This window comes from Pezoporus flaviventris, unplaced genomic scaffold, assembly GCF_033815535.1.
Source record: "Pezoporus flaviventris isolate CSIRO_AGI_PZ_B2104156 unplaced genomic scaffold, CSIRO_AGI_Pfla_v1 ptg000030l, whole genome shotgun sequence".
NCBI classification, from domain to species: domain Eukaryota; kingdom Metazoa; phylum Chordata; class Aves; order Psittaciformes; family Psittacidae; genus Pezoporus; species Pezoporus flaviventris.
The window spans coordinates 10,576,300-10,602,337 of NW_026892578.1; the positions used below are offsets into that span (position 1 = coordinate 10,576,300).

The 26,038-nt window shown below is 41.6% G+C and overlaps 1 protein-coding gene across 5 annotated transcripts in view; it reads left to right on the top strand.

Annotated features, from left to right (window-relative positions):
• The window catches only part of SHROOM2 (shroom family member 2), a 125,930-nt gene that overhangs the window by 57,787 nt on the left and 42,105 nt on the right, over window positions 1-26,038 (top strand). For 3 of the 5 annotated variants that reach the window (XM_061459882.1, XM_061459883.1, XM_061459884.1), the window contains exon 3: window positions 22,111-22,242. In XM_061459882.1, the coding sequence (XP_061315866.1) occupies window positions 22,111-22,242 (132 nt within the window). Of the gene's footprint in view, window positions 1-19,830; window positions 19,936-22,110; window positions 22,243-22,382; window positions 22,466-26,038 lie in introns of those variants that run through there. The other 2 variants (XM_061459887.1, XM_061459886.1) reach the window with 2 other exon arrangements.

Below are 26,038 nucleotides of genomic sequence, written 5' to 3' on the forward strand. Positions count from 1 at the left end.
TCCAAGAGCAAACCCGGGGCTGGCCAGCCTTCCACTGTGCTCCTCCTCCTTTATGTGATCCTGCACGTCTTATGGAAGGAATGGACGTGATGAGGGGTGCACAATTTCATCTTATGTTTTTTACCAAATTATACCTTGGAAGAGCCCTGACAAGGACCATTTTCTCTGGTTGCCCAACTGTTGGTGCAGTCACTTAACTGACAGCAGTGTGAATCTGCGTTCTCTTCACCATGACTTTAGCAGTACCACACACGTGTTTGGATGTTTCCCATGCCAGCTGTCTTTTTGGTGGGGTGTACATCTAGAAAGCACTTTGATTTCTTAATTTTATGCCCAGCTCACCTGTTTCATAGTTGCTTTATCGTGATTTGATTCATGCTGTTAGTGACACACTAATAGACACTTGAGTATTCAATTCTTCCAATTGATGCTGTGTTGTCCCTAGTTTCAAAGAGAAAATTGTTGTCTCGTGGTTTTAGATGTTTGTCTTGTACAACTCTCAGGACTTCCTCTATACACATTTTGTGACTGACTTGGTTTCGTCTTATAGCAGCTTTAATAATTTATTTCTTGACAAATCTGAAAAATCTAGCCTGTAAAGCCTGAATAACGGAAAGTCAAAAATACAACAGGTGTCACCATGTTTTGTCAAGTCAACTCTGTTATGGCAATGTTTGGAGTACTAGGAAGGGCATAGATATTTCCTTGTAGGCAAAAGAAATCCTCTGTAATTTGAGTATGTATATTTAGAAGGTTACTTGTGGCAATGCTATTCAGTTTTGGGAAGTAATTACCAAAATTGGGCAATGTTGCTTTTTTGTGGAATGGAATATGCATCAGATGGTAACAACCTGTGAGTCATGACTGGGTTTTAGGGTTGTTTTTTTTTTTTGCTTCAGTCCTGCATGCACTTGTCTAAATGGTTAATTTTGAGCATGACTGGTCTCATCCAATTTAGTGAGAGCACTCACATGACTGAAGATGAAAAAGTATACAAGTGCTTACAGGGTTTAACCATAGCTTTTTACCAGGTGGTACATTGGATTTATTCTTAGAACTGCTTTTCACTGGTAAATGTCAATGTAGGTGGTGGAAACTGTGATATATATCCCCTTGTGTGAGAGGGGGAAACTGATGATCCTTCTGAAATGTGGGGGTCTGAAGACTTACCCATTTCACATAGTGCTTTTGCATGCATGCGCAGAGGAGATTGTGTGTAATAATACTGAAGATCTCCTCAGACTCCTGACTGAAACAGAATTGTAACCATTAAAATACATTAAAGACCAAATAAATAATGTTTTTATGTCAGAAATCTTGCATTTGGAAAACGCTTTTGTGTATGTTGCATATGTTTTGAAACACTGAATTGTTTGGGGTTGCTTTTAAGCACTTAAGAGCAATGGGGTTTTTAGGCACTAGCAAGAACTTCGACATGTACATGTGCAGCTTCAGTAGTAATAATACTCCTGTTTCAATGTGCTGCAGTTCTTAATGTGGTATTTTTATTTCAGGCTACATATTTTGCCTCTTGAAGATTAAATGACTGACAAGATTAAGAACTTGACTGCTTCTTAAATGTTTCAGTGTCAAGTAGCCTACCTTATTGAGTGTAGAGATTTTATGCTCTACTTGGTCAAGTAACTACTTGTAACAGCTTCCAAATTGAAGAGATTAAAAGAAGGTTTTCAAACAATTTCTAAACTTAACTCCAGAAACAGGACCACTTAAAAGAAGGCCAGGAATGCAAGAGTGTTGCAGCTTTAGTTACTGAATAACTGGACAAATTTGCATTTTATCTTTTACACAAGCAGCCTATTATTTTATGGTCATTGCTGCTCAATCTGCATAATACTGGATCACCTGGTGAAACAAAGTCTGGCACAGAGACACAGCTACCACACTGCTGAGTTATACGGCCGTTAATGCGTTTAGTTCAGCTTCATGCTGACTGCAGAGGAAGGACAGTGACAAAGCCAGTGTTTGGGGAAATTTCTGCAGGGTTGCAGTTGAAATCAGACTCAGTTCTTTGGTCTGATTCACAGATCAGCATTGGTGGCTGGTGGGCAGCTGAACTAAGGTGGCAACTGACTGAAAGAAAGCGCTCTGGGGAATGGTAATGTCTTCAAAATCTTATCTGGCATAGGACTTGTCAGAGCAAAATAGCTTTCCCAAATAAAACCTGAAGCATCTCAGCTTGTGGCGTTGTTCTTTGTGGAGGCTCAGTAATCTGCATCATGTGGTTATAGTGTTTTAACCAGGAATGAGATGAGCTAAGGCTGGGCTGTCTCCTGAAATGCCCTGGGACTGGAGGAACTGTCTTTCCTCACTCCGGTTTTTGGGTCACCTTGAACGTGGTTAGGTAAATCACAGCTGAAATAGGTGTAGGAATGCACCACACCTCTGTGGAAACGCTGGTATTTGGAATGTGGTTTCTGAGGAAACTCAGCTGGTTTGGGACAGCTATGGAAGGTTAAGCTCATTGTGGCAATCGGCTGGGAGGCAAAACACACCCATTGTTTCTGGCCACAAGCAACACAAGGGTTTCCATGGCCGTGTGCTCCAAGGGCATGGCAAGTTCCTTCTTGCTGAAGGCAGCATGTTGGGCTGGTGTAGGCAGCTGTGTGCTGCTGTGCTTGCTAACTCTGTCCTGGGCAAAGGGAGTGTGTCCAAAGGCTGCTCTGCTTCCTGTTCCTTGCTCTGGATCCTTCACCTCAGTCATCATGAGATGATGGCCTAACGCCCCATCCCCCCGTGTATTTTGACTCCCACTGCTGCTGTTAGTTTTTCCATGTCAGAGGCTGCATTTTAATTCACTGTTACTACTGAATGAAGCCTTTTCTGTATTTATGTTAAAGATTAATTTATTTAGCGCTGTACTTACATAGTGTGGTAATTTCCAAGGTATTTGAAAGTAAACCCCGCTGGAACCACTGTTACAGCTGGTTTTTTTTCAGTATGTGAAGCATTTTAGGTGTTTCAAGATGATAAATACTCATTAAAAAAAACCAAAACTTTTATTATCCACTAGAGGTATTCTGATAAATCATGGCAAACACTGAGTTAAGAGAATGACATCAGTAGTTTAATGCTATCTAACCATGAAAAGGTAGCAGAATATGCACAAAATAAGGATGGGGGAAAAAGTGTTTATGTATCTTACATACCACAAATCCCAAGATCAGTACTTCTGTCTCATACATCCAGATGTGCCTGTCTAGTTCCCCAGGGCAGAGCAAGGAAAAACAGTTCTAGAATATGAAAGCTTTATCATGGTAGTCTATTGTGAATTTAGCAGGCAGAAAGATTGATGGTGTCATACTTTGTACAGCTTAATACCTCATTGTCGACAGTGCATATCTTATTTATAAATTAAATTGCTGTTCCATCCTGCTCAAGCCTGTACAGTTGGGCTGAAGTACAAGGAAAACTGGAGCAAACTGTGATGGTGAAATCCTGATTTGCTCAAGTTAATGACTGAAGGCTTTAAGGGCACAAAGACGCAATAATTTATTTGCATTTATTTGTTTTCACAGACTGAAGCAGAGCATTTTGCAGGTCATTCTTGTTTGTTTTATGTAAAATTTAACTTAAAAGGTTGTCAGATAGGAAAAGAGCTACTCTGCTGTGCTGCAACAAGGTAATACTATACTACTTCCAGCATGGCCTCTTTTAAAAGAGGCACTGGTGACTGTAGTGCAGAACTGCTGTTTGCTCCCTTTTCGAGCACAGGGCGACTGGCAGATGGGAGGTCAGACCAACTGGTTACATGGGACGAGAAAGCAAAGAGCAATGCTACACACTTGCCATGCTTGAGAGCGAGGTAAAAGGCAATTGCATAGATCTCTGTGAGAATGTTGGCAGGTGAGAATAGGCATTTAAGGTAGGATTTGCTAAAATTCTAGTGATTTGGACAGATAACTATATCACAGAACATTGTCAGTAGCTTGTCTGTCAAAATACTGGTTCAATTTGCCATTTTAAGGCATCTGGATACTAATAGGTTGCTTTTATTACTTTGTCTTTTAGAGCCCCTCCTTCCCCTTAGAAATCCCTAAGTTAAGCACATGGTTATCTTTAAGTTAAACACATGGTTATATTTTTCTTTTTTTTGTTTTCAAGTTCTAGGTCAGGTTTTTTATGGATACTTTTGGGGAGTCATTTCCTTTTATGATAAGATACTAGAAGCTGAAAATGCAAAACCAGGAACTCCTGCTGTTTTGTTTTTTTTTTTTTTGTGGGGAAAAAATGCTGCAGTTCCATTTGCTGCTCCAGAAAAACAGGCTGACTTTGTTGTTAAAATTTGTCAGCACTTTTCTTGGAAAGGTGAGAACGGAGTACAAGGCATTCAGAGAGTGCAAGGAGACCAAAAACAAAAAGCAAAGCCACAAACACAGTTCTGACGTTTTAGCTCATTGCATGGAGTTTTAGTGAGTTACAAATGTTCAGAAACCCCCAAGTGCTATTGGAAAACAACCTGTTAATTTCAGGTGTCTCATTTGGAGTGAGTCATTTTAAAGGTGCCTAAAATCCAAAACCTGCTAAGTAATCTCCCTTTGAAAACAAAGGGAAAGAGCAGTGAACGTGTCTCAAAGTCCCTGCACAAAACCAGACACCCAGAATCTCTCCTGACTTCTGAAGATCACAGCTATAGCAATTAAATGTCTGAGGCTTTCTTTTAAATGTGCAAATAGGATTGCCTCACCACAATAGACGTATTTTCATTTCTTTTTATTCAGAGTAGCTTCAAGTCTCCCGGTTCCCCATGGTTGAATCCTTTGCTGGTAGCGCTCTCTTGTGGCTATTCTTTTCATTAAATGACTTAAAAGGGATTTCAAAAATACGTGAAATCTGTAATTCAGAGATTTCTGCCTTAGAACACTCACAGTGTGTTTTGGATAAGCATTCCTGAATTAAATGTGGTAGCATGTATTTTAATGATGCAGGAACGTCAGTCTAGGCAAAAGCATCCCAGATGTGCTTCCCAGGAGATCTCAAAGAGAGCACGCATATGTTTTTAACTGTTTTTCATCTTTGTATTTTTGGCAAAGAGCCTTATGCCTGAGGAAGGACAGGTGAGAGGCTTGGAGGCGAGTGAAGTCCATGTTGGCAGCCAGAATCAGGTGGAGAAGAGACTGGGATGGGCACCTTTGGCTTGATTGCAGATGCTGCTTTTCCTGTGGCGCTGCTCTCAGTGATGGGTGGGTTACTCCCCACAGCTTTGGTTATTAAAACCTTTCCCAGTGAAACTAATGTATTCCCGGTAAAAGCTTTTCACCAAGTTGCTCTTTTCTGATTCCAAGGATGGGAGAGAAGGGGGCCAGGGAAGAGTAACTCTTGACCTGTTCTGGTTTTGAGCTGTGAAGCTCTTAGGTGGTGTTTTATTTTAAAGTAAGGAGGTAGAACCTTCTGGAAGCTGAGATTATGGAATGCAGGGATTTCCTTTGAACAAGGAACATACAGCTTCCTCTTAAGAAAAGAGCTGTTCTTAATGAAAAGTTTTTTGGTAGTTCATAGACTTGATACCATCGTGATTACAAATCCAGCGGCATAGCTTTGTAAGCATGTCTGCATTAATGCCAAGTGTGTGAAGTTGGCTGTAGCTTCCTTCTGTGCTGCAATCCAGCAGCAACTAGAGTAATGATCCTAGGTTATTTACTTGTACTCCCTCAGAGAGAGGCAGGTTTACACTTGAGATAAGGCCTTGGCTGAGAGGGGTCTTTGCCCTCAAAATACTTGACTGAAAAGTCTCTGTTCTGTGACAGGACAGAATCTTTATGTGTGGCATTTATTTGGTCACCCACCTTCTCTGATCTTTGGATCCTACATGTGAAATAGGTGTGGTAATAATCCCAGTCCTTTCAGGGATATTTTCAATATTTTAACTAGTCTTTTATAAATGCTTTCATAGCAACTATGTGGCAGCTGTTCCCCAGCAAATGTAATGCCATGCCCAAGAGTCCGTGTAGTGAAGGTAAGATGAGCTTGCTTTGTCTGTTTGCTGTTCTGGCTGCAGTCTAGGAGGACAGCTCATCAGTATCTAATTGCAGATTAAGACAGAAGAAGAAAAGGTTTTTAAAGCCCAATTATAAATCCTATTAGTCAACCATATTTTGAGGTTCAAGTTTTCTGTGAAAATTAAGAAGACCACTGCTTTATAACTTGTTTTTCCACTGTACTGATGTAATTCTAATAATTTTTCAGACAGTGGATTCAGTAGTACTCTATGCAGTTTATTCTTCTGTTCTTTGGAGTGAAGATGGACTTGCTGCTGAAAGTTCAGGAAGAGAGTTCTCTTTTCCACTTGATTTTACTTTTCTGTTTTGCCATGTAACTCACCAAGTATAGGATACTGTTTGTCAGCTGGACCGTGCATGTTCATTCACACAATAACTGCATGGCTTTTAGACTTCAGAAACAGTGTTAGGAAAGTGACCAATCAAATGAAAATCTGTCCTCTGGTCTCAGTGTGCATGTGCACATGCAGGCATGTGTGTTAGTGTGGATAAGAAAGGGATCATACTAGCTTACCTTTCTTCTGGCTACTTCCAAAAATCTCTCATTGTATCAGCTTGAGCATCTGTGAGAAATAATACTCTCACTTTTATATCAAGCACAGTCATTTTTTGATAAATACTGCAATCTGGCTGGGAAAGTTTTAGCCATACGGCACCTAACTTCCAGCAAGTTCACACAGTGGAGCTATTGGATTTGTGTAATTGTGTAATTCTGCCATATGCTGCCTTAACTAGATTTCTTACTAAAATCCAAATATGCCTGCGTAAGTCTACTTCTTGCCCTTTTGCCAACCTCCTCCCCCCTCCTGAAATTTGAGGATTTCTGTAAATCCATGGTACTTCCAGCATTTCTTTTGCAACTGTAAGCATATATTCCTTTAATCTGTGGAAAGCCATTGGTATTTCATACGCAGGATGTGAGATAGGCAGTTGGTGACGATGCTGTGGTGCAGCCAGCACAGAACAGAAAAATAGTCAGTCATTGTGTGTTTAGTGTAATGGGTCAGTGAATGTAAGGAAAACCTGATCTCAGCACACAGGCCAGTACATAAGTTTCTCCTGCTCATTCTCCACGGCTGATCCTTAAGGATACATCAGAATTAATCTTTTTGATTTTCCCCAAATAATCTCTGTGCAGACTCTTACTGTATCCTTTAAGTCTTCAGCTATGGGTGATGGTCAGCAACTATAGTAAGCTCATAAATGCAGATCTGGCCAGCAGCAGGGGATTAATGGTGTGACAGTGGAATAAAGTTTATTCTTTTCAAAAGATTATTAAAATAAATACTCCTTTGAAAGAAGTCCCCAGAATCTGTAATATTAGTTTCCCTGGGGGGGTGGAAGGACATACCTGCCACTTTTCTCCACAGGCAATTATTTCCACTGCTTTTCTGTGTACTGAGGTTATTTATTTCTAGGGCTATCCCAGGCTGCCACTCTTAGCAGGGGGAAAATGCTGCCTCCCCAGAAAAGTGGCTGGTTGGTTTTAATATATAGGAGAAACGTCTGTAACTCAAAAACTACTGACAGACCATCCTATTTTTAAGAGGCCCAGAGTGTTATGTCATGTCATAGAATTCTGGAATGGTTAGGGTTGGAAGGAGCCTTAAAAAACATCTAGTTCTAACCCCCTACCATGGGCAGGGGACACCTCCCACTAGACCATGTTGCTCAAAGCCCCTTCCAACCTAGCCTTGAACAGTGCCAGGGATGGGGCAGCCAACCTGTGCCAGCACCTCACGACCCTTTTCTTTAAGCTTTGTACCTTGTCACCTGTAAGATGGCAAATCTGTTCATTAACTTCCTCACAAGACAGTGCCCAAGACAGGTCTATTCACCCACATATTTGCTTAGAAGATTGCAAGAGGAGAGGATGGAACAGCTGAAAAAAGTTTCAGTAGCATAGGCTCAGTGCATTTTCCACTTGCCATGTCAAACACCACTTCAAATGAAAAGTAAGAATCCCTCCTCCAACTCCAGGAGCAGTGCTCTGGTGTCATCTCTGAGGCTTTGCTGAATTCCACAGGCAGCATTTACCGCAGCAAATCAGTGGAGTCGCCCATATGACTAATCAAAACTGCTGTGGCCTCTTAGCAGGGAGCACTAACAAGGCTCCTTTGTGAGTCTAATTATATCCCCTAAGCTGGCACAGTGGCACGGATTAGCACAGGAGGAGGACAGTCGGTTGTAGAGAGCCACAGAGTCCCATGCCCTGCTCCACCACCATCGCCTGCTGCCCATGCGGGTACCGTCTGCACCCCACGCGTGCTGCCGTGGACCACTGCTGAGGCCCCATCGCGTGTCCCTTGGCCTGTTCCCACTCCCTGATGTGGAGGCTTACCCACCAGCCAGGAGACATGCCTGGTACCTGAGCAAGGGGTCTGGGAAGGAGGCACTGCCGGGGTAGGTACCAAGGGCTGTGCCTGCGGGGAGAGGCTCCTGCCAGGCTGTCCAGGAGGCAGGGCAGCTGGTCAGCTCCAGCAGCTCCTCACCTCTGTGGCCCATCATTGGGATAAGGAAGTGCTTGGGCTGCCTTTCTCTTGACTTTTTTGGTCTAACTTTCCCGTGGGAGGGAGGAGGCTGGGGAAGCTATGCAGGGTTGTCTCAAATATGTCTGATTAAAATTTCGTAATAGGATTGCTGAAGTGAAGCCGGGAGCTGTGGAAGAGGGGAGATAACTCAAGAAGAGTGTTTTGTGGTTTGCTTGACAATTTGCCTCCTGTTTGTCACACAGAACTGGATTCACAGAGCCACAGAATCACAGAATTCAGTATGCTTTGTGTTGCTATGCAGACTTGGATACAGTGTGCTTTGTGTTGCTAACCAAAACCACTCCTCTCCCAGGAAGGCCAGGCACTGGGGTGGTTTGCAGTTGCTACTTTCTTAAGAAGTATGCAGCTGATTTTCTTGGGCTGGTCTCTCCATCCCAGTAAATATCATTAGGACAAATGGAGTAGCAGTGTCAGTCTGTTGGTGTCAAGGCCTGAGCGTTTTTTCAGGCTTGAGGTTTTATTGGTGTGAAAAGAAAACTCAGTGGAAAAAGTTTTCCAGGCTGTGAGTAGTTTGCCAACATTCACAGAGGTTACACAAGGGTGCATGGGGATTTTTACGGAACAGTGCCAGAGGAAACTAGTATGCTGCTAAACATGTGAGACCAAAATTGTTTGTTCCTCCCTGTAAATCTAAAGAAGGGATCGTGGGACTTCTTGGGAAGGAGTGGAACATGCAGTAGTGACTAAATCTGGAAAACAAAACAAAATAAAACTTCTAAATACACTTGTTTTACGCAGTTTTGGAAAAGGGAAGGGGGGGGATAGTGTTAAATGATAAATTGGCAGAGTAGGATCTTTTTTCTCAATGCCAGGCAGTCGCTTCTTCCTGCTCTTCAAGAACAGATGCTGTGAAGGCGGGGTGCCAGAGCAGTGTGGGCTCAGGATGTGTGTCTGCCTGCTTAGTGGTGACCAGACAGAACAGCCAGCTCCATTAGAGAAATCCTTAATCTAGTGAGACTAATGGAGCTGCCCTCCAGCACGAGCTGCTCGGATAGGAAGTGCCTGTTGTATTTGTGAGACAGGATCCCAGAAGAGTTATGGTTAACTTCTGAGGGTTACTGTTGGTTTATAATAAAGCATAATAATACATAGCAGAGTGTTGGCACATAAAACGCATCACACATTTCTGCTGACCTCACTGAACTTTGAGTAAAGCTATAAGATACATACTTCCATTAATCACTTGGAGCTGATATGTAGTATTTGATGTCCTTCTTTCGCAGATTTCTTCAGTGATCTTTTTTTTAGATGTGAAAGACATCTTTTCTATCCTTTGAGGCTATTTAAACTTCCCAAGGGAGTTCTATACCACCCTAACACCAGTGTTACAACTTGCATGTAAATATAATATTATTTGTTGTGAGACTGTCCATAGATACCGTGCATCAGGATCCATACCTCAGTTTATGTGGGGAGAGTGCACAGACAAGTGGAGTTACTAAACTAAGTCACTTCAGAGGGATTCTGATAACCCCTGCAGCTTCTTACATGCAAACTTTAGGAGCTGGAGTTAACTATTTATGCGTATTAGCTACAGCTTTTTTGTATTTTGTCATCCATTGTAACTGCTCTGCCCTTGGAAAATCATGGAGGTAGTTTCCAATTTGATTTCTTTGTATCCAAGCACATGTTTTAACTTGTGGTGTTTTATTTTTGCCAGATTGACTTGCTTGTAAAACTTATTCTTGGTGATAATTAGGGTGTCTGAAGATTGAGATCTGAAGGAGTACTGTGAGGTGGACTGGAAGAGAAATAATCTATTGAAGATTTGTGTTGTTATTGCTGTGAAGGGATTCTGTTTTCAATCTTGCTTAGAAAATATCTTTTATTTTACCGTGAAGTGACTGAACCCAGCTTTCAAGTCTAATGATGTTAAATAGGGTGCATATCTTGGCATGTTCACTTTCTGCAAAATAAGCCTCACAGCCTGCGAGAACATTATCTGTTAAGCAAAATCAGTTCTGTTCTGGGAATGCCAGAAAGCGGAGTTGTCTGGTCACTTTTAAACTTCCAGGTCTAAGTAGCTTTATGTGTTTTAAGGCTGTCACGTATCTGCTCAGAATAAGGCCTGCATGGGTTCCCAGATTATACAAATGAGGGGAAGCATTGTTGCAATTACAAGGCTAAGTAGAGGGGTTGGGTTTTGGGTTTTTTGTGGGTTTTTCACCTGGACCAGTGGCTTGGGCTGGCAGCTCTGGGGGCTGCTGCCTTGGGGCCAGTGGCACAGGGGACAGCCACTTGTCCATGTCTACTACTGTTTCTGTGGGGGAGGGTATGAGGTGGCTGCTGTGGGTGAATCTTTGACAGAGGTGTCGCCACTTTGATACCGTTGCATTCATTGCATTTCTTTTTTGTGAACTGTCAGTCGTGGCTGGTGTCTGCGTTTCTGAAGGGTCTCGTGTTATGGAGAGGAGTGAAGAAATTAAGCCCTCTGTTTTCAGGATTCAGACATACCCCTCTGTTTCTGTGTGTGTGATGGAGGGAGGAAGGTTTGGACAGGGGTGGAGACGCAGACAGGTCTGTGTATCCTGTAGGTACAGTATTATGTGCAGAGAACAAAAGGACCCATATTTTCCAGGCATAGCTGCTAATCCCTTTGCAGTAAGAAGAGGTGTATCACTGTCTCTGGATGGCCTAGATACCTGTGACAGAGATGATGCAGGAGAAGAAAGTTCATTCTCATCCATTCTTGCTTCTGTGGCCATCAGCTGGATCTTAGTCTTGCTTAACCACTGTCCTTATCAGCAGCTTTTGGTTTTGGAGAATTCAAGTTGGGATCGCGCTCTGTTTCTGACAGAACAAAATGTCAGGAGGACATACAAAGCAGGCTGCATAGAGCCAGCCTCAGAAGGGGAGCCAGCTGCTTTCACTTGGGTCACTACAACCCCCATCTCTCTAGGGATGGATGGAAATGCCCTGCCTTTTCCAGGGTAAGGTGCAGATCAGCCCTGCAGGCTGGTAGGAGCTCTTGTTAACAGTGTTACAGCACTCACAGCGTTTCACCTGGCCATGCAGATAGCGTCTACTTCAGTGAAGAGTCTCTACACAAAATGTTGGAGAGACTGGGCCCAAATTAACACAGACGTAGGGAGGGGAGGAGCTCATGCTCCAAGAAGATGCAGGAAAATATCTGCCCTTTCCAGTGGAGAAATTGTACGTGGATGTGTGTTACAAATTGTACTGCTTCTTTTTACAACGCTGTTACAGCTGCAGTCATCAGTTGGAGATTAAGAAGGGGATATAACTTGGAGTTGAACAATTAGCTTCTCCACCTGAAACTTGAGCAGTCCCTGGGAGGTGAGGAGAGAGAAGTTGCCTCAGAAGATGATTGTGCAACTATAACCACCTTATGCCTTGGGCCTCTAACATGTCAAGGCAGCTGAAATTTCATGCCCAAGTTGTGAGTTCTGTAATGTGTCAAAACCCTAATGTCCGTTTTAATCTGAAATGAGTTGTTATGACAATAAAAATCCTTTTTAAAAATAGTGCCATATATCGCAGTGTGATTTACAGTTGCACAGCTATCTCCAAATGTCACATTCAGTGGAAGCACTATAAATACTTGTATGTGTAGTTCAGAAGGGGCTGCTCCAGAAGAGGAGGTTTTGTTCCACACCCTCCTCCCCGCCCCCCTAATACTTTACCTTTTTTTATGGAGCAGTTTTTTCTTTCAAATCTCTGCTGTCTTTCTGAGACTGAGATGCCTCAAGGGAAAGTTTCTGCATAAAAACCTTATTCAGTTCTTTGTTAACGTGGAAGATGTAAATTTTTTCTACAGTATTGCACTCATCTTTTGTCTCAGTTATGGATAAGCTAGAATAAATGGGTCCTAGATGCTGTGTTAGGTGGCCAGTATTTATTTGGAAGATTACTTTAGAATCCCAAGTGTTTTGAGAATAAGCTAAGAATAGGCTGAGAGGCAATATGTGAATACCTAACAAGTGCAAGCTCTTACACAGATGAGCAAAAAGACTTCATGTGGGCCTGCTGAGTTGATTCTACTTCTTACTCCAATGTTTTTTTCTGGCTAAAAGGGACTGTGTTGTTGGTAATGGAGAGCTGCATGGTTGTTCTAAAAATTTATTTCATTAAATACCATTCCTGCAGTTCATTTGCTTTAGCTATTCATTTTGTGAACAATTTTGCCAATAATGTATTATTGACATAGCATTATCCTCTGCATTTCTATGCCACCACTATCAGCATGGTTCCACAGAAGTGTAGAAATGGCTTTTGGATAAGGAAGTCTAAATTAGGCCACAAGTTTGTCATTCTGAATGAATTCCCTTCCTGATCCTGTTGGTTGGTGGTATATTTCAGTGGTGGTATCTTTCATTGTTTCTCTTAGGTCTTGATGAACCCAAGTCACTTCTGAAGGCAGTTTATCTAAACCATCAAATAATTCTTACCAGCCACTGATAGAGCTCTTAAATCTCATATAATTAACTAGCCCGATATGCTGGATTTGGTACGTATTCGATTTTTTCCTACATGTTCTAACTTTATCATTAGGTGACAGCAGCATCATCTTCTGTCATTGCAACTTCCCTTCTGAAAACACAGTAGATACAAAAAAGCCTGTCTGACTCCCAACATAAAGACACACATGGGAAAAGACTGTGTATGAAATGGCCTGCAAAAAGTGAGAGCTTGCCTTGTTCTTGAGAGGGGAAAGTGGGAATAGCCAACCCCAAACAGATAATAGGAATGGGGCTGGGGAGAGAAAAGGGTATAAAGACAGTAGCCATGTGGGCGCTCCAGGGGAAATCATGCTGGTGGCTCTGTCCAGGCAGATGGTTGAGCTGGTGAATTGCTGCTGGTGCAGAAGGTGAGGATACGAAAATTGGTTGCAAGGAGTTGAGTGGACTGCTGTTAGACCAGGTTTGTTCATTGCTTCAGGGCTTTTCAGTTGTTAACAGCTTTCCTTAATTAAGACGCAATTTTTTTCAACTATGAAGTGTTTTCAGTACATTTTAACCAGAAAGGATAATAGTTTACTTTTTGATAAGTAAGAGGGATTCTGAAGTTGTTTGGGAGCCCAATTTTCATTTAGTTTTTTTCTGCTCATCAAAATAATTTCAATTTTGAAGAGTGCTCTCAGGGTGGCTGTAGATTTGTCTTTGGGTGACAAGGCTGCTGATTATTTTTTCTTGTATGAAAATTTTGTTCTTTATTTTTGATTTCTATATATGAGTGGTGGTGGAGACTACCAAGTTTTCTCACTAACTGATCATCGTCTGCAGTTTATGTGTCTGTGCACATTATGTGCACAGTCTTGGATGTCTGGGGTTTTTGCCTGTGGCTGTTAAAGGACAAGGGGATGTAGGCAGTGGGGCTCAGCTGTCTGAGGTCAGAGAAGCTTTTTTTCATATACTGAGCTGATTAATTTTCATCATTGGTTCATCCCATTCCAGTGAAGTATGTCAAAGGGGATTTCCGGAAAGAATAGCTGCTAATAAGGAACAGTGTCTGGCAAGCAGATGAGGTTCGTTCTGCTGGTAATAGAGAAGCAGAGTCTTGGAACAAAAACTCTGGTACGGCTTGAGTGTTGCCAGTAGTAATAAGGACTTCTATATGTCATCCATCCTGTGTTTATTTTGGAAAATGGTGCACAGTTTGCAAGCTAACAATAATGTTGTTGTTGATGATTTCTGATATTGAGCTTCACCTTTAAATTCCCTTTCCTAGGCTATTGAGCTGGCATATTAGGGGTTTTTTAGCTCATCTAAGCAGCATTTGACAATTATGATGTGAAAGCATTTCCATTTATTCTTCAGCAGATACCTCATATATAAGAACCTTCAACAAATCTTCATCCCAATTGAAGTTCCATTCAGGCATTTTTTGTATTCGGGGAGTGAGTGTGAAATAGAGGAGATGGTGTGTGTTGTTTTAAAAAGCTCATTATAGATCCAAAAGGCATGTAAAGGCAGATGTAAAAGGCATTTCCTTAAAATACTTTGTGATTATAGTTACCAGTACTTTTTCAGATTTGTTACTCACCATGAACAGGCATTTTACACATTTTAAGCCCAATCTCTATAAAGTAAGGGTGTGATGTCTACACAGTTAACATAAAATTTCAAGTCCTGATATTTCTGCCTCAGCTATGAAGGCCCCCTCTTTCCTGGCTTTTGAGAGAGGGGTTTTATGCAGCCACCGTGTAGCTCACCCAGACAAAGCCTGAATTTACCATCCTCTCCTGATGTGTAAGGATCTCCTGGATAGGTGGTGTGAATGCTGGCATACTGTGTTCTTTAGGAAAAGCATTTGAATGGCTGCTGCCTAGCCCCAGGACAGCAGGAAGCTGAGGCTTCCAAGGCTGAATCTGGGTGAAAGGCAGTAGGACAACCTTAAAAAAGGGGAGCAAAGGCGTTCAGGCTGTCATGCTCCAGAAAGAAGCAGGGAGGCAATTCAAAAGTGGACTGTGAGTCAGGTTTTAGCAAGGCTTTGGTATATTGGGAAGACAAGAACCAGTGGTTGAAGTGCAAAACCATCAACCTGGACAGAGGAGTTGTGGGCATATTTTGAATTCTGAAAAGCCTTGAAAGTGATTTTGCATACATGTGTGTCTGTTATATATATGTGCTTATCATATGTATATATATGTATGTGTATGTATATAACTTTTTGAATAATTGTTTATTCAGAAGTGAAGGTTTACTTCAAAATATATTGTGAGAGTTTTTAATTTGAGGGGGATCCTTTAATATGGAATTGTTGCATGAAAAATATTGGGGACTTTATGTGGTTTTCTACTTTCTCATATTAACTGTGTTCAGGAAACTGTTCAACCTCAAGTTTTGGATGCTTTGTCCTCCTTTTAATGTCACTTTTACCCATTGCTTGGTTTCCTTTACATCCAAAGATACTGACATGTATGTCCGGAAGCAGGACAACACTGAAGATGGCAAGGGGAAAGGGGAGGATTGGATTTGACTTAACCTAAAGCTTTTTTTAGTGGAATTGATAACAACCATTCAGCCCTGATTAGAAGAAATCATGGATGTATTGAATTATTGAGCATGACACAAGAAGCTGTTCACATTCCTTATATAGTTTTATTTTAGATACTTCATTCCTATATTATCTTGGCAGATAGATGTGCAAGTGGTGACTAGCATAAACATAAAGTAATTTGAATTCTATGAATAGAGTTGCCTGAGAGAGAGAACACCTAATGTCTTTGTGGAAGGCAGTGACTCCTGCAGTACTAAGTGCTCTTTCCAAAAAATATTTGATTTGTTCAGATAGCAATTTTATCTTTTTTTTTTTTTTAGAAAAAGATGATCCTGTTCTAATCATGAGCTCCCAGGTTTGGCAGTTGGGTGAGGTCTTCACAATCTGCAGGGAAAAAGACATTAAACTAATTTTTTTTAATAAAATATAGTGACGTTGTTAATTTCTTACTACTTGAGGCCCCTGTGGCCCTGAGGCCACTGCAGCTTCATGGTGGTTTTTATCCTCTTTTCTACTCCACCAAGGATTCAGAAGACTAGAAAAATTAAAAAAATGCGTTCCATAAATTGAATGAGTGATTTAGTAGTTTATTTACAGTGGCTTTTGCATATCCATTTAATTACATTTTATGCTGGTCTTCTCATGTATTTTAATCCATCGAGCACAGGTTGGTGAACTGAAGAAAAATAAAAAAATGTCTTGGAAGGAGTTTTTTTCCCCAGCACTTACAGGTTTACAGAAAATTGATTAATGAAGTGTTGGTATGTCTGGCCTAGTGTTAATTTAAAGGAGGTAAGGTGAGAAGGCTGGGAACTATGAATCCATGCAGGACTTATAAGGGGACAAGAAAGGGCACCGGTGCTGTCCCTACAAATTCTTGGCATTTTCTCTGCGTGGGCTAAGAACAGTGAGTGAGTGGCTCACTGAGGAGATCCTAAGGACTGAAGTGCTCATAGTTAACTTGCATGGCTGATGTGGGGCAACACTGTTTGTAACCAGCATCTTAATGATGTACGAGAGGAAATTTTCTGTAGGGCAAACAACTGCAGCATGGTTTGGTTTATTTGGTTTTGAAACAATCCGAGGGCACCTTGTGAGACATGCCATTTGGTACGTGCATTGTCCGAGCATGCTTCTTGCTTGAGAATGCCGATGAACTGTGCATTTGACCTCTAAGCACGTGTAAGTTTCCATTTTTATCTCTGTGCTGCAGCCTTTCTGCATTTCTCTATGATTGCATCCTTGGCGTGCAGGCAGGGCAGTCTTGCAACCATTTACCTACCACTGGAATCAGGACACATTCCTGGTTATGCAAGGCTTAAAATGACTTCAGGTAGTTTGCACCTCCTGCTGCAACTGTGAAGATGTGAACTTGGGCCATTTTAAAAACAAAAGCGCTGGAGAGAGGCTTTGCTGCTGAAAAGTCTGGAGTTGCATCTTGGTGCATGGGGAAGGAAGAGGATTTCATTTGGAAAGCTGTAGTTCAGCTTAACTGCATTGTCTGGTTCCCACATTCTGGGGCTTGCAAGGAAGCTGTATCCTGAAACGCATGGACTATGCTGTGGAACAGTGGTCTGCAGCTTTGTGAACAAAAATGTTCTTTAGAAACTGAAGTGAGTGAAAACTGAGTGTAATTTTCAAAACAGTATTTAATATAAATCATCAGTACAAGAGTTTTAACTGAAAAATAGTGCTGGCATTGTGTTAACAGTTCAGTTCTCACGGAGACCGCTGACCTGTCCTTCCCTTTAAATTGTAGAATCATAGGATCGCAGAATCATAGAATTGTGTACACAGGCTTGGGTTGGAAGGGACCTTAAAGGTCATCTAGTTCCAGCCCCCTGCCATGGGCAGGGACAAATTATAAAACTCGTGAATTCTTGTCTGCATTTTGGTTTTATTTCTTAGTGCAGCTGATAAATCTGAACAGCAGGAAGCATTGCACTTGCAAGGACTGGCACTGAATGCCCACTGGGGTTAGGTGTGCCATGGGAACCTCAATTATGGTTGCTGACTGCCGATTTGAAGCGGTGCCGTGCGTTCTGCAGTCCGAGCGGAAAATACGTACTACCCACGGGACGTTTCGGGGTCGCAGGACGGGGTGCCGCGGTAATATCCTGAGGAAGTAAGTGTTCGTTGGCATGAGAGATGCTGACGGTAGGAGGCAGTAAGCGGGCAGGAGCGCTGAGCGAGCTTTCAGCGGCGACAGAGCCCGCCTTGTGTGGGGGCGCGGTGCCATCTGTATGTGACAGGGGGCGCCGCAGTGCCGTTCCTGTGCGCTCCCGTGCGCCTGCTGTTAGCCGCCGGCAGCTGCGCGGCGCCGTGCACGGCCAGGGGAGGGGTTAAAACCTCCTTGTGGTGACACCCAGCGGTGGGGGCTCTCTTCATCCCCTCCTTTCCCCAGCCTAGCTTCGCCTTTTTGAACAGTTGATTAGGTTCAAGGTGAAAAGCAGGCATACGGGTCGGTGAGTTTCAGGCACTCTAAGGACCCGAAGTAACAGCAGATAGCCTTTGAACGGGGAGGTGGCTGAGCAGGCCTCGTTAAAATGCCCCATTAGTATGACTCTTGTTCATTTTCACATTTCCAAAGACTTACCTGAAAAATCCCCATAGGAACTGTTCATTACCTTGTTCTTGAGATGGGCCAGAGTGTCCTTGTGCGGGTTCTTAAAACTACTCCTTTGAGCTAAAGGGGCCAGTGGTGAGACAAACGAGGTATGAAAAATCAGGTGTCCATTTCAGAAACGGTGCACAAGCCTCTGCTATGTGTAGCTGCTGCTGCTCACAGTGAAGAAAGATCTGCAGCCTTACCCGTCTGTGGGAGCCAGTAGTCAGGCTGTTCAGCAGAGGGCTGGAACCAAATGTCCGCAGACAAGTTAATCCTAGAAATGGCTTCCCACATGGACGCAGGTCTCTGGAACTGCCTGTCCTTTTCCTGTGAGAGTCCGGCTGCAAGAGGGTTACCACAAGGGTGCTCTTTGGTAGATAAGAATAAAGCAAATTTGGTTGGGGAGGGGTGATGCATGCCTCTGCTGTATCTGCTGGCCTTTTATCTGAACCTTTACTAAAGGAATTCAGAATGTGTCTGAAAACAGAGGAAATGGCTCATATTCGTTAATATTATTGTGTGCTGAGGTAGTTCAGTTGATTCAGAAAATGGAAAATAAAGATTTGATAAACAGCAACTTTAGCCAATTTTCTGTCTGCTTTTCATTTTTAAGGTACTTTTTTGACTTTAGTTGTTTACAGATAAACGTGCTTGTCCAGTTTAATTGTTTTTTTTTCTCTTGGTCAAGCAAGTACATTTTTTTTCTCTACTCCTTTCCTCCCCCCCCATCCGGTCAACCTCCTCAGTACTGCTGCAACAGTCTAAACGAGTATGTCTGAACTCTGTAGCCTGTGGAATTCATAATGTCATTCTCAATGAGTTCCAAGCAGTAAATAGAAAAAGCCAGATTTATTCTGAAAAACTGGATTGGAAAGGCTGTTTTATTGCTAAAGAATTTGCACACACACATCATTGGGACCACTATCTAATGGATTGCTTATAGTCAGTAGAAAAGGGGAGGGGGGAGTCCCTTTCTGTCATATCTTCAAAGCTTGCCAGCATTTTCCTTACAGCAGCTTTTGTAAAAACACTGGTAGAAAGACACTCTCAGGGAAATGCTTTTATTAATGCATTCCATTTATGCAAGAGGTTTTCTGGGTTGTAGATTCAGATGATCTCATTCTGTCACTCAGAATTAATACAGAGCTATTACATTAGAATATAAATGCTCACCTTCCAGCATCTTTAGTTGCCTGCAAAATATTCCTGTTTTGATTCTTTTAATCTTTTCTCTCCAGTCCTCCTACACATTTGTGCTGAGTTTTGGAATCAATATTCATGCTGTACTCCACTTATCAGAAAAAAAAAAATTTTCTTGAAGTGCAGGACACGGTAAATGTGATTAAATTTGGTAATTTAAATTCTGCTGGTGAGAATCCAGCAGAAAGCACTGTTGACTATGCACAGTAAATTAATCTTTAGTCATGTTATCAATTTCGACAAAAGCAGGTATCTATCTGATTCCACCTTCTAGGTATCCCACCAGTGTGTTCAGGCTGTTCAGACTATTACATCTAAAAAAAAAAAAAAAAAAAAAGAACCAAAAAAAACCCAAAACCAAAAAGGCCTCAAAATATACGTGTGTTCACAAATACTAAAAAAAAAAGAAACAAACAGAACTTAAAAGTTCTTGTCCACTTGCCTCATGTCATAACTCAGTCCGGTCTGTTCCTCCCCTTGCTTGGCTGTTCAGGAAGATGGAAGTGGTGGTGGATATTGTAGCACAGAGTATGCCATCTGAAAATGATGTTCACATAGCAAGGAACTATCTTATGAAGATATTGAGAAGTTCCATGAGGTACAGTACTGACTTAACTGCATCCCTTCTGTTCCTTCCTGCTGTTTGGATTCCTTCTACCATTTGCCAAGCCTATAGCAAACCATCACATAAGCCCTCTTCCCAACCTTTTCCTTGTTCTCCATTGTGTTGTGTTAGTTTCTAGTCTTGTGCTTCCTTAGTAGTGCATCATAGAAAAGTAATTGTCTCATAAAAGATAAACTTTTTTGCTGAATTGATGCCTAGGAGGTCTATTGTATTTGCCTAAATTTGTGGTTTGCCAAGCTGGTATCAATACCATTAGAGGTGAGCTGTGAGGAGAACAAGCCCTTGTGTGTTCTGCACAGCTGAACAGTGGAATGGGTTTTTTTTCCATACCTGAACACAGGCTTGGAGCCTTTGGAGTATGCAGGGACTGTCTGGAGCCCAGCCTCACATGGCTGAGCAGAATCTTTTGCACTTGTTTGCGCTGAAGGTATTTGGGGTTCTCAACTCCCTCTGAATTTCAATTCCTACCAAGAAAGAGCAACATAGTGATGCTCTGCTTAGCTGTTTCCTCTTTTGTCATGCTGAGAAGAGTAGGCTTTTGTTTATGGAAACAATTACTTCTTTTTTCAGTGACAGTAATGATGCTACAGTTAGTGAAATTACAGTTTCCCTGTAGAAATATTATTCTCCTTTTTTAGTTCTGCATGCAGAGTTTGGAAAAGCAATGTGTCATTGAATTCATCAGACCTTCCTGAATGTACTGCAAAAAAAACATGTACTCATATTTGACCTGTTTTAAAGATACTGAGTTTATAATGAGCTTTAGTGTTGTTCTGTAAATCCAGTGGCTGGCTGATAGCTCAAGTTTATAAAATGGGGGAATCGGTGAAAAAATGTAGAGCTGCCTTTAGAGTTCAAGTTGAAGATAGGGAACACTTTGTCAGCTTAGCAGACTACTTTTGTAACTTAGACAAATTACTTAACCTTGCAGTAATAAACTTCATAAATACATAAGTGAAATAGCTAAGTGGATAAAAAAATCCTCGAGAGCTAAGGTCCTATAAGTGTTTGTTTCAGACTGTCACTTGGAAGGATGGGATTTGTCTCATCTCATACCTTGTCTAAATTTTAAATTACACTTTCTCCAGGATGAGCTGAAGAGAAGGAAGGGATGAATTACCTTGAAGAAGTTCCTGCTTCATTCCTGGGTGACTGAGAGGGTCTAGACAAATGGCCTGTGCTCAGCATCTGCTTATGGAAACAGAAGTTGCTGAATTCCACCCAGAAGGATTATGTAACGTGAGGGGGAAAGGAATGCACTTATTTCATGAGTGCTGAGAGGTGTTGCAAACAGGAAGTCCTTGGAAGGAAGTGCAAGCTGTTGTTACCAACTCCTGAACGAACAGGAGGAAAGGGCAGAGGAGTGTAGAGCAGTTTTGCAGAAAGGTTTGCAAGGTACAGAGCTCTAACAACTTACTGTTCTATTTCTTAAAAGGGATCCCTTCAGTTACATGCGCATGTACGTTTGGAGGGGATATCCAAGTAGATATCTGGGGACATAGATGAATTGCTGAACTATTTTAGAGATGTATTCTTAAAAAAAATCCTGCGTACCTGGCGTGCCAAACAGTTTAGGAGCTGTAGCAGAACTTGGCTGGAGTTAAAACTGTTATGTCACTCTAACTTGTTTGAAACAATGTACATGGCTTTATTCCTTCTTGTCATTAACTTTTTCCCCTTCTCCCATAAGCACCTACCTACTACAGTAAAACCTTGCCAAAGTGCTACTGTACTGTTGTCATGTTGCAAAAGAGTCATAATTCTTCAGTATCAGCTTTAACTGTTAAAGCTCTGGGTACATGTCAGGTACTTGTTTGCCTGTCTCTGCCCCTCATGAAAACCACCTCATCCCCAAAATAAATAAACCCAAAGCAAAACAAAAAAAAACCCCACAACACCCAAGCGCAGACCTTGGAGAGTATTGGCATTTGTCATTTCACTGCATCTCAAGCATTTTAAAGGTATCCTTGTGTCTTTTCAAAACTGGCATGCATGTAGAAGATCGCCTCATTTGCTGTCTAAAAAAGTCATTATTCCTCTGTCCTACCTGTGTAACGTTTGACTACTGCCCTGTTAGATTTTTTGCTGCGTGTCACCTTACTGAACTGTTTGCACTAAACCAGTACACTGTACCTTTCTCATTTGCAGGAGAAATGACCTAGCCTGCAGGCCTCACTCCTGGCATGCAACCAAATTTACAGAAAGTCAACCTGAGACAGCCACGTCACACCTTTCCTCCTCCAATGCCTGCGCTTCCTGGCACTTGCGCTACCATGCAAGGTGAGTCTCTGCTGAAGTTACACACAGTAAGCTTCCACGATGAGACAGTAAGAACGTAGATCATGTTGTTGAGTATTTTCTCAAAACAACAAATGCAGAATCGTTCTATTATATGTCTTTAGTGTTGCCTGTCCTTCCAGTGCTTGAAGGGGGACCATGGGAAGTTTGACATATGGATGAGTGGATTTCAGAACAGTATGTGATATGTGCATGTGACTGAAAGGTAAGACACTAGCTTTAAAGGCAGTCAAAAGGTTATGTTTCTTGCTCTGCGTTTACTTTCAGTGTCCACTGGTAAAATCTTAAGCCATTGTGAGCAAAAAGAAACCATCAAAATTAACCTTCTGAAAGTGAAATAGTAAGGAGAGAAGAAACTGAAAATACTGTTTCAGACTATTAAAAAGCCTTTTGCTAAAGGGAGGGTGCATAATGTTTCACTGTTGGATTTGAAGGTGTTACTGGTTTTATTAGCTGAACTGACTTTCTGTAATCTGATCTGCCCTACAGCTGTGTTCTTGCTCATGCAGAGAGGTGATAAGACCAGTGATTTTCAGTCCCTGTTTAAAGCACCTTGATATTTGTTAAGTCTCATTCAGCACTAGAGGAGAAGGGCTGGCACCCATGCGGTTTTAGTTGTGAAACGTTAAGCTTTCAGGCAATGCCTGTTTGTGTCTGGTGACAGGTTCTTTTTGTTTCCTGCTGGTAGGTGACATTCTTCAGCATTTTCATGAGGGATTTCTGTGGTTTGGTTTTCTTTTTTTTGTTGTTGCTTTTTTTTTCTTCTCAGCTCCCTTTGGCCCATAGTTACACTGACCTTAAAGAAAGTAAGCCTGGTGCACAATCCCAGTTTGGAAAGCAGGCTTGCATTTCCTGTACTGACTGCTGTATGTTCTCCATCATTATTTCTTGGTGTTAATTTATCATAATACTTAGAAGAACATTAATACTTTAAGATTTTATTTTACTTTGAAAAATACTTTTAGTTTGTAAAATGATTTTTACATTTTTTACATTTACAATTGTAAAATTTTTACAATCATTTTACATCATTTATTTTCTTTGGAATCTCTCTACTATTTTTAAAATAACTTGCTATCTGCTCTTGAATAAAGTGTGAGTGTGTTAACATTTAGACAAAAAAGGTTTAAAGATTTTTTTACTGAAGTAAAATTCCTTGTACCTAGGAACAAAATTCCGAAATTTGCAAGACCTTTAATAGCATTGTCATCAGGAGCTCTCAGATATTTCTGCTTTCAGACTGCTGAGTCTTCTAACTGAGCTGTAAATCAGTATATGCTTCCTGCTCTTCCTTATAGTTGTCCTTGTATCTAGTGAAACACTACAAGACACATCTCAAAGCATGATTTTATAGGAGCCGGCCTAATCACAATATTTAAAAAAGTATTAATTTGGTTCAAGTCCAGTTTGAAAATTAATTTTGGGTGGGAAATTTTGGGTGTAAAAGAAAAGGGGGAGGGAAATAGAGCGATCCTGTTCCCACATATCAGAAATAGCAGCAACTGCTGGTAGACGTCAATAAAAAGGGCAAATTCTTTCTCAAATGCTGCTGAAATATTTAGTAGCTTTAGCACAGTCTAATACCAGTGTTGCCGGGGCACTGCCATGCTGAACACCTTACCTGTGCTGCCCACTTGAAAGGTAATGTATTTAGGAGATCTGTCAGTCCTGGTGTCTGTTGGGAGTTGGAACTTGATTCCAACCCTAACTATTCTATGGGGAACAAACAAGAGGAATTAGTTTCAGTGGCAGAGCTGACTTCATACTGTGGCTGCTGGAGGTCTAGCATTCCCAGAGTGCCAGGCCAAGGACTTGGATATTTGAGAATCCCAGTTGCAGAGAGGGATTCTGCAAAAAGAAAAGGTGAGCAGCTTCAGAGATACCCCGTTTTCACAGTACAGTTCACAAAACCAAGAAGCACAGTGCACTTCTAAGTGAAGCACTAAGCTGAACCAGAGACACAGCAGTCAGTAGATGAAAGCAGCAGTATGCAAGAAAATAGACATAGAGTGAGGAGAGAATATTTCTAGCCCAAGGATCCCATCCTCCAGCTATTTCTGGAATTTCTTGTCCTTCCTTGAGCTAAGCATCTTGAGATCAGTATTCACAGCCTAAAATCCCCTGAATGTGCCCACCTTCATTTTCTCTCTTAGTGTGGAAACTAAATCACTTGTAAAACCAGAGTTCAGAGAGGAGAAAGAGATGTTTATGCACTCTTCCAAGGAAGGATTTATCTGGATATTGTGTGTTGTGGGGTGGGGCATGGCTGAACAAAACAACCCTCTGAAAATTGTCCTTACTACCTAGGTTGATACTAGATTAAGCTACAGGGAAATTAGGACAGGGGGAGGGGGGATGTTTTGGGTTTTTTTGCCAGCCTACTGAATTTGGACTTTTGAGAAGGTGCATGAAACCATAGGAAAACAGACCATAAGGGACTCTGTCTACACTGATACATAGGAGTATCAGTAGGAGAAAGGGTAGTTCTGGCAGGTGTAAGTGCCTCTCACACAAGGCTAGAGCATTAGACCTTGTAAGCTTCTGGTGCTTTAATTTCCCTCTGTGAGACTTTATGGTCTCTTTTTTACAGAAGTTATACCTTAACAACATGGATGCAGGCTTTCCTAGCCCAGCCTAGACTAAGGCTGAGTGCCCTTTTCTGGGAGTTATGTAAATGAGCTGTCGTAAATTACCGAAAGTTCAGACCCTACATTTTCTTCCACTAGGATATAATATAATAGAGGACCTTACATTTTTTTTTTATGCCCCTGGGTGTGCAGTTGAAACTAATAACCTCTTCAACTTTGTTCTGGTGTGGGTATGCTTTGATAAGGCTGCTTAAACTGAGGGTTTGGGGCAATTAGGGCCAGGTACATCTGGTCTGTAATCCCATGTGGTCTGATTTGCTGAGATGATGTCATTTCTGGGAGGGCACAAAAGCAGAAGCTCATGCCCCAGGGTTTGGCAGGGGAAGTGTGTTTATTAGCCAAAATAGTCAAGGTTGGCGTTTGTAGATTATTCCTTGACTTTGCTTGCCAGATACTGGCCAGCAGTGTAGGTGCTTCTGTGAATCCACTCTAAACAAAAACATTGAGAAAAGGATATCCTGAGATGCCAGGCTCTGGCAGAGAAATGGCTTTTGTACTCTCTTCCATGTCAGGGTTCATGGGGCAATTGCCCTGTGGTTAAGGACTTTGCAGTAGCACACCACCAGAAACTTTCCTGTCCTGTATTTGAGGCTTTTGCTCCGTCTGCTGGGTTTCCGTTAGGCATTTTCCAACAGAGCTTTCACCTCTTAGGCTGGTAATATCTGCTTCACTTTTGATACCAGCATATCTGCATTGAGGCTTTCCTCCACAAATGTCATCTTTATTTTAATCAGTGCCAAAATATCTTAGTGCTGAAGGGAGAAATAACAGCAATTCATAGCAATATATGCCCTACATTCTTCATTAACAAGGGAGATTCTATTAGTGACCCAAGACACTTTTTACATGAACCACAGTATCTGCCCAAGATGACAATTAAGATCCTTTTAAGTATTCAGCATGATGTTTTAGATTTCTGAAAATAAAAGAATGAAAGAACACAAAACCCACAAGATGAGGCCAGTCTTAGTGAATATTGTTAATAAAATGCTTTTAGAAAATAAGCATACCTTTTTTATATATATAATACATATATTATATAAACAAGTATACCTTCTCTTATTTCACATAAATTGCTTCTGACCATGTTGTGTAAAAAAGTTACAAAGGCTACAGTAATAGATGGGGGG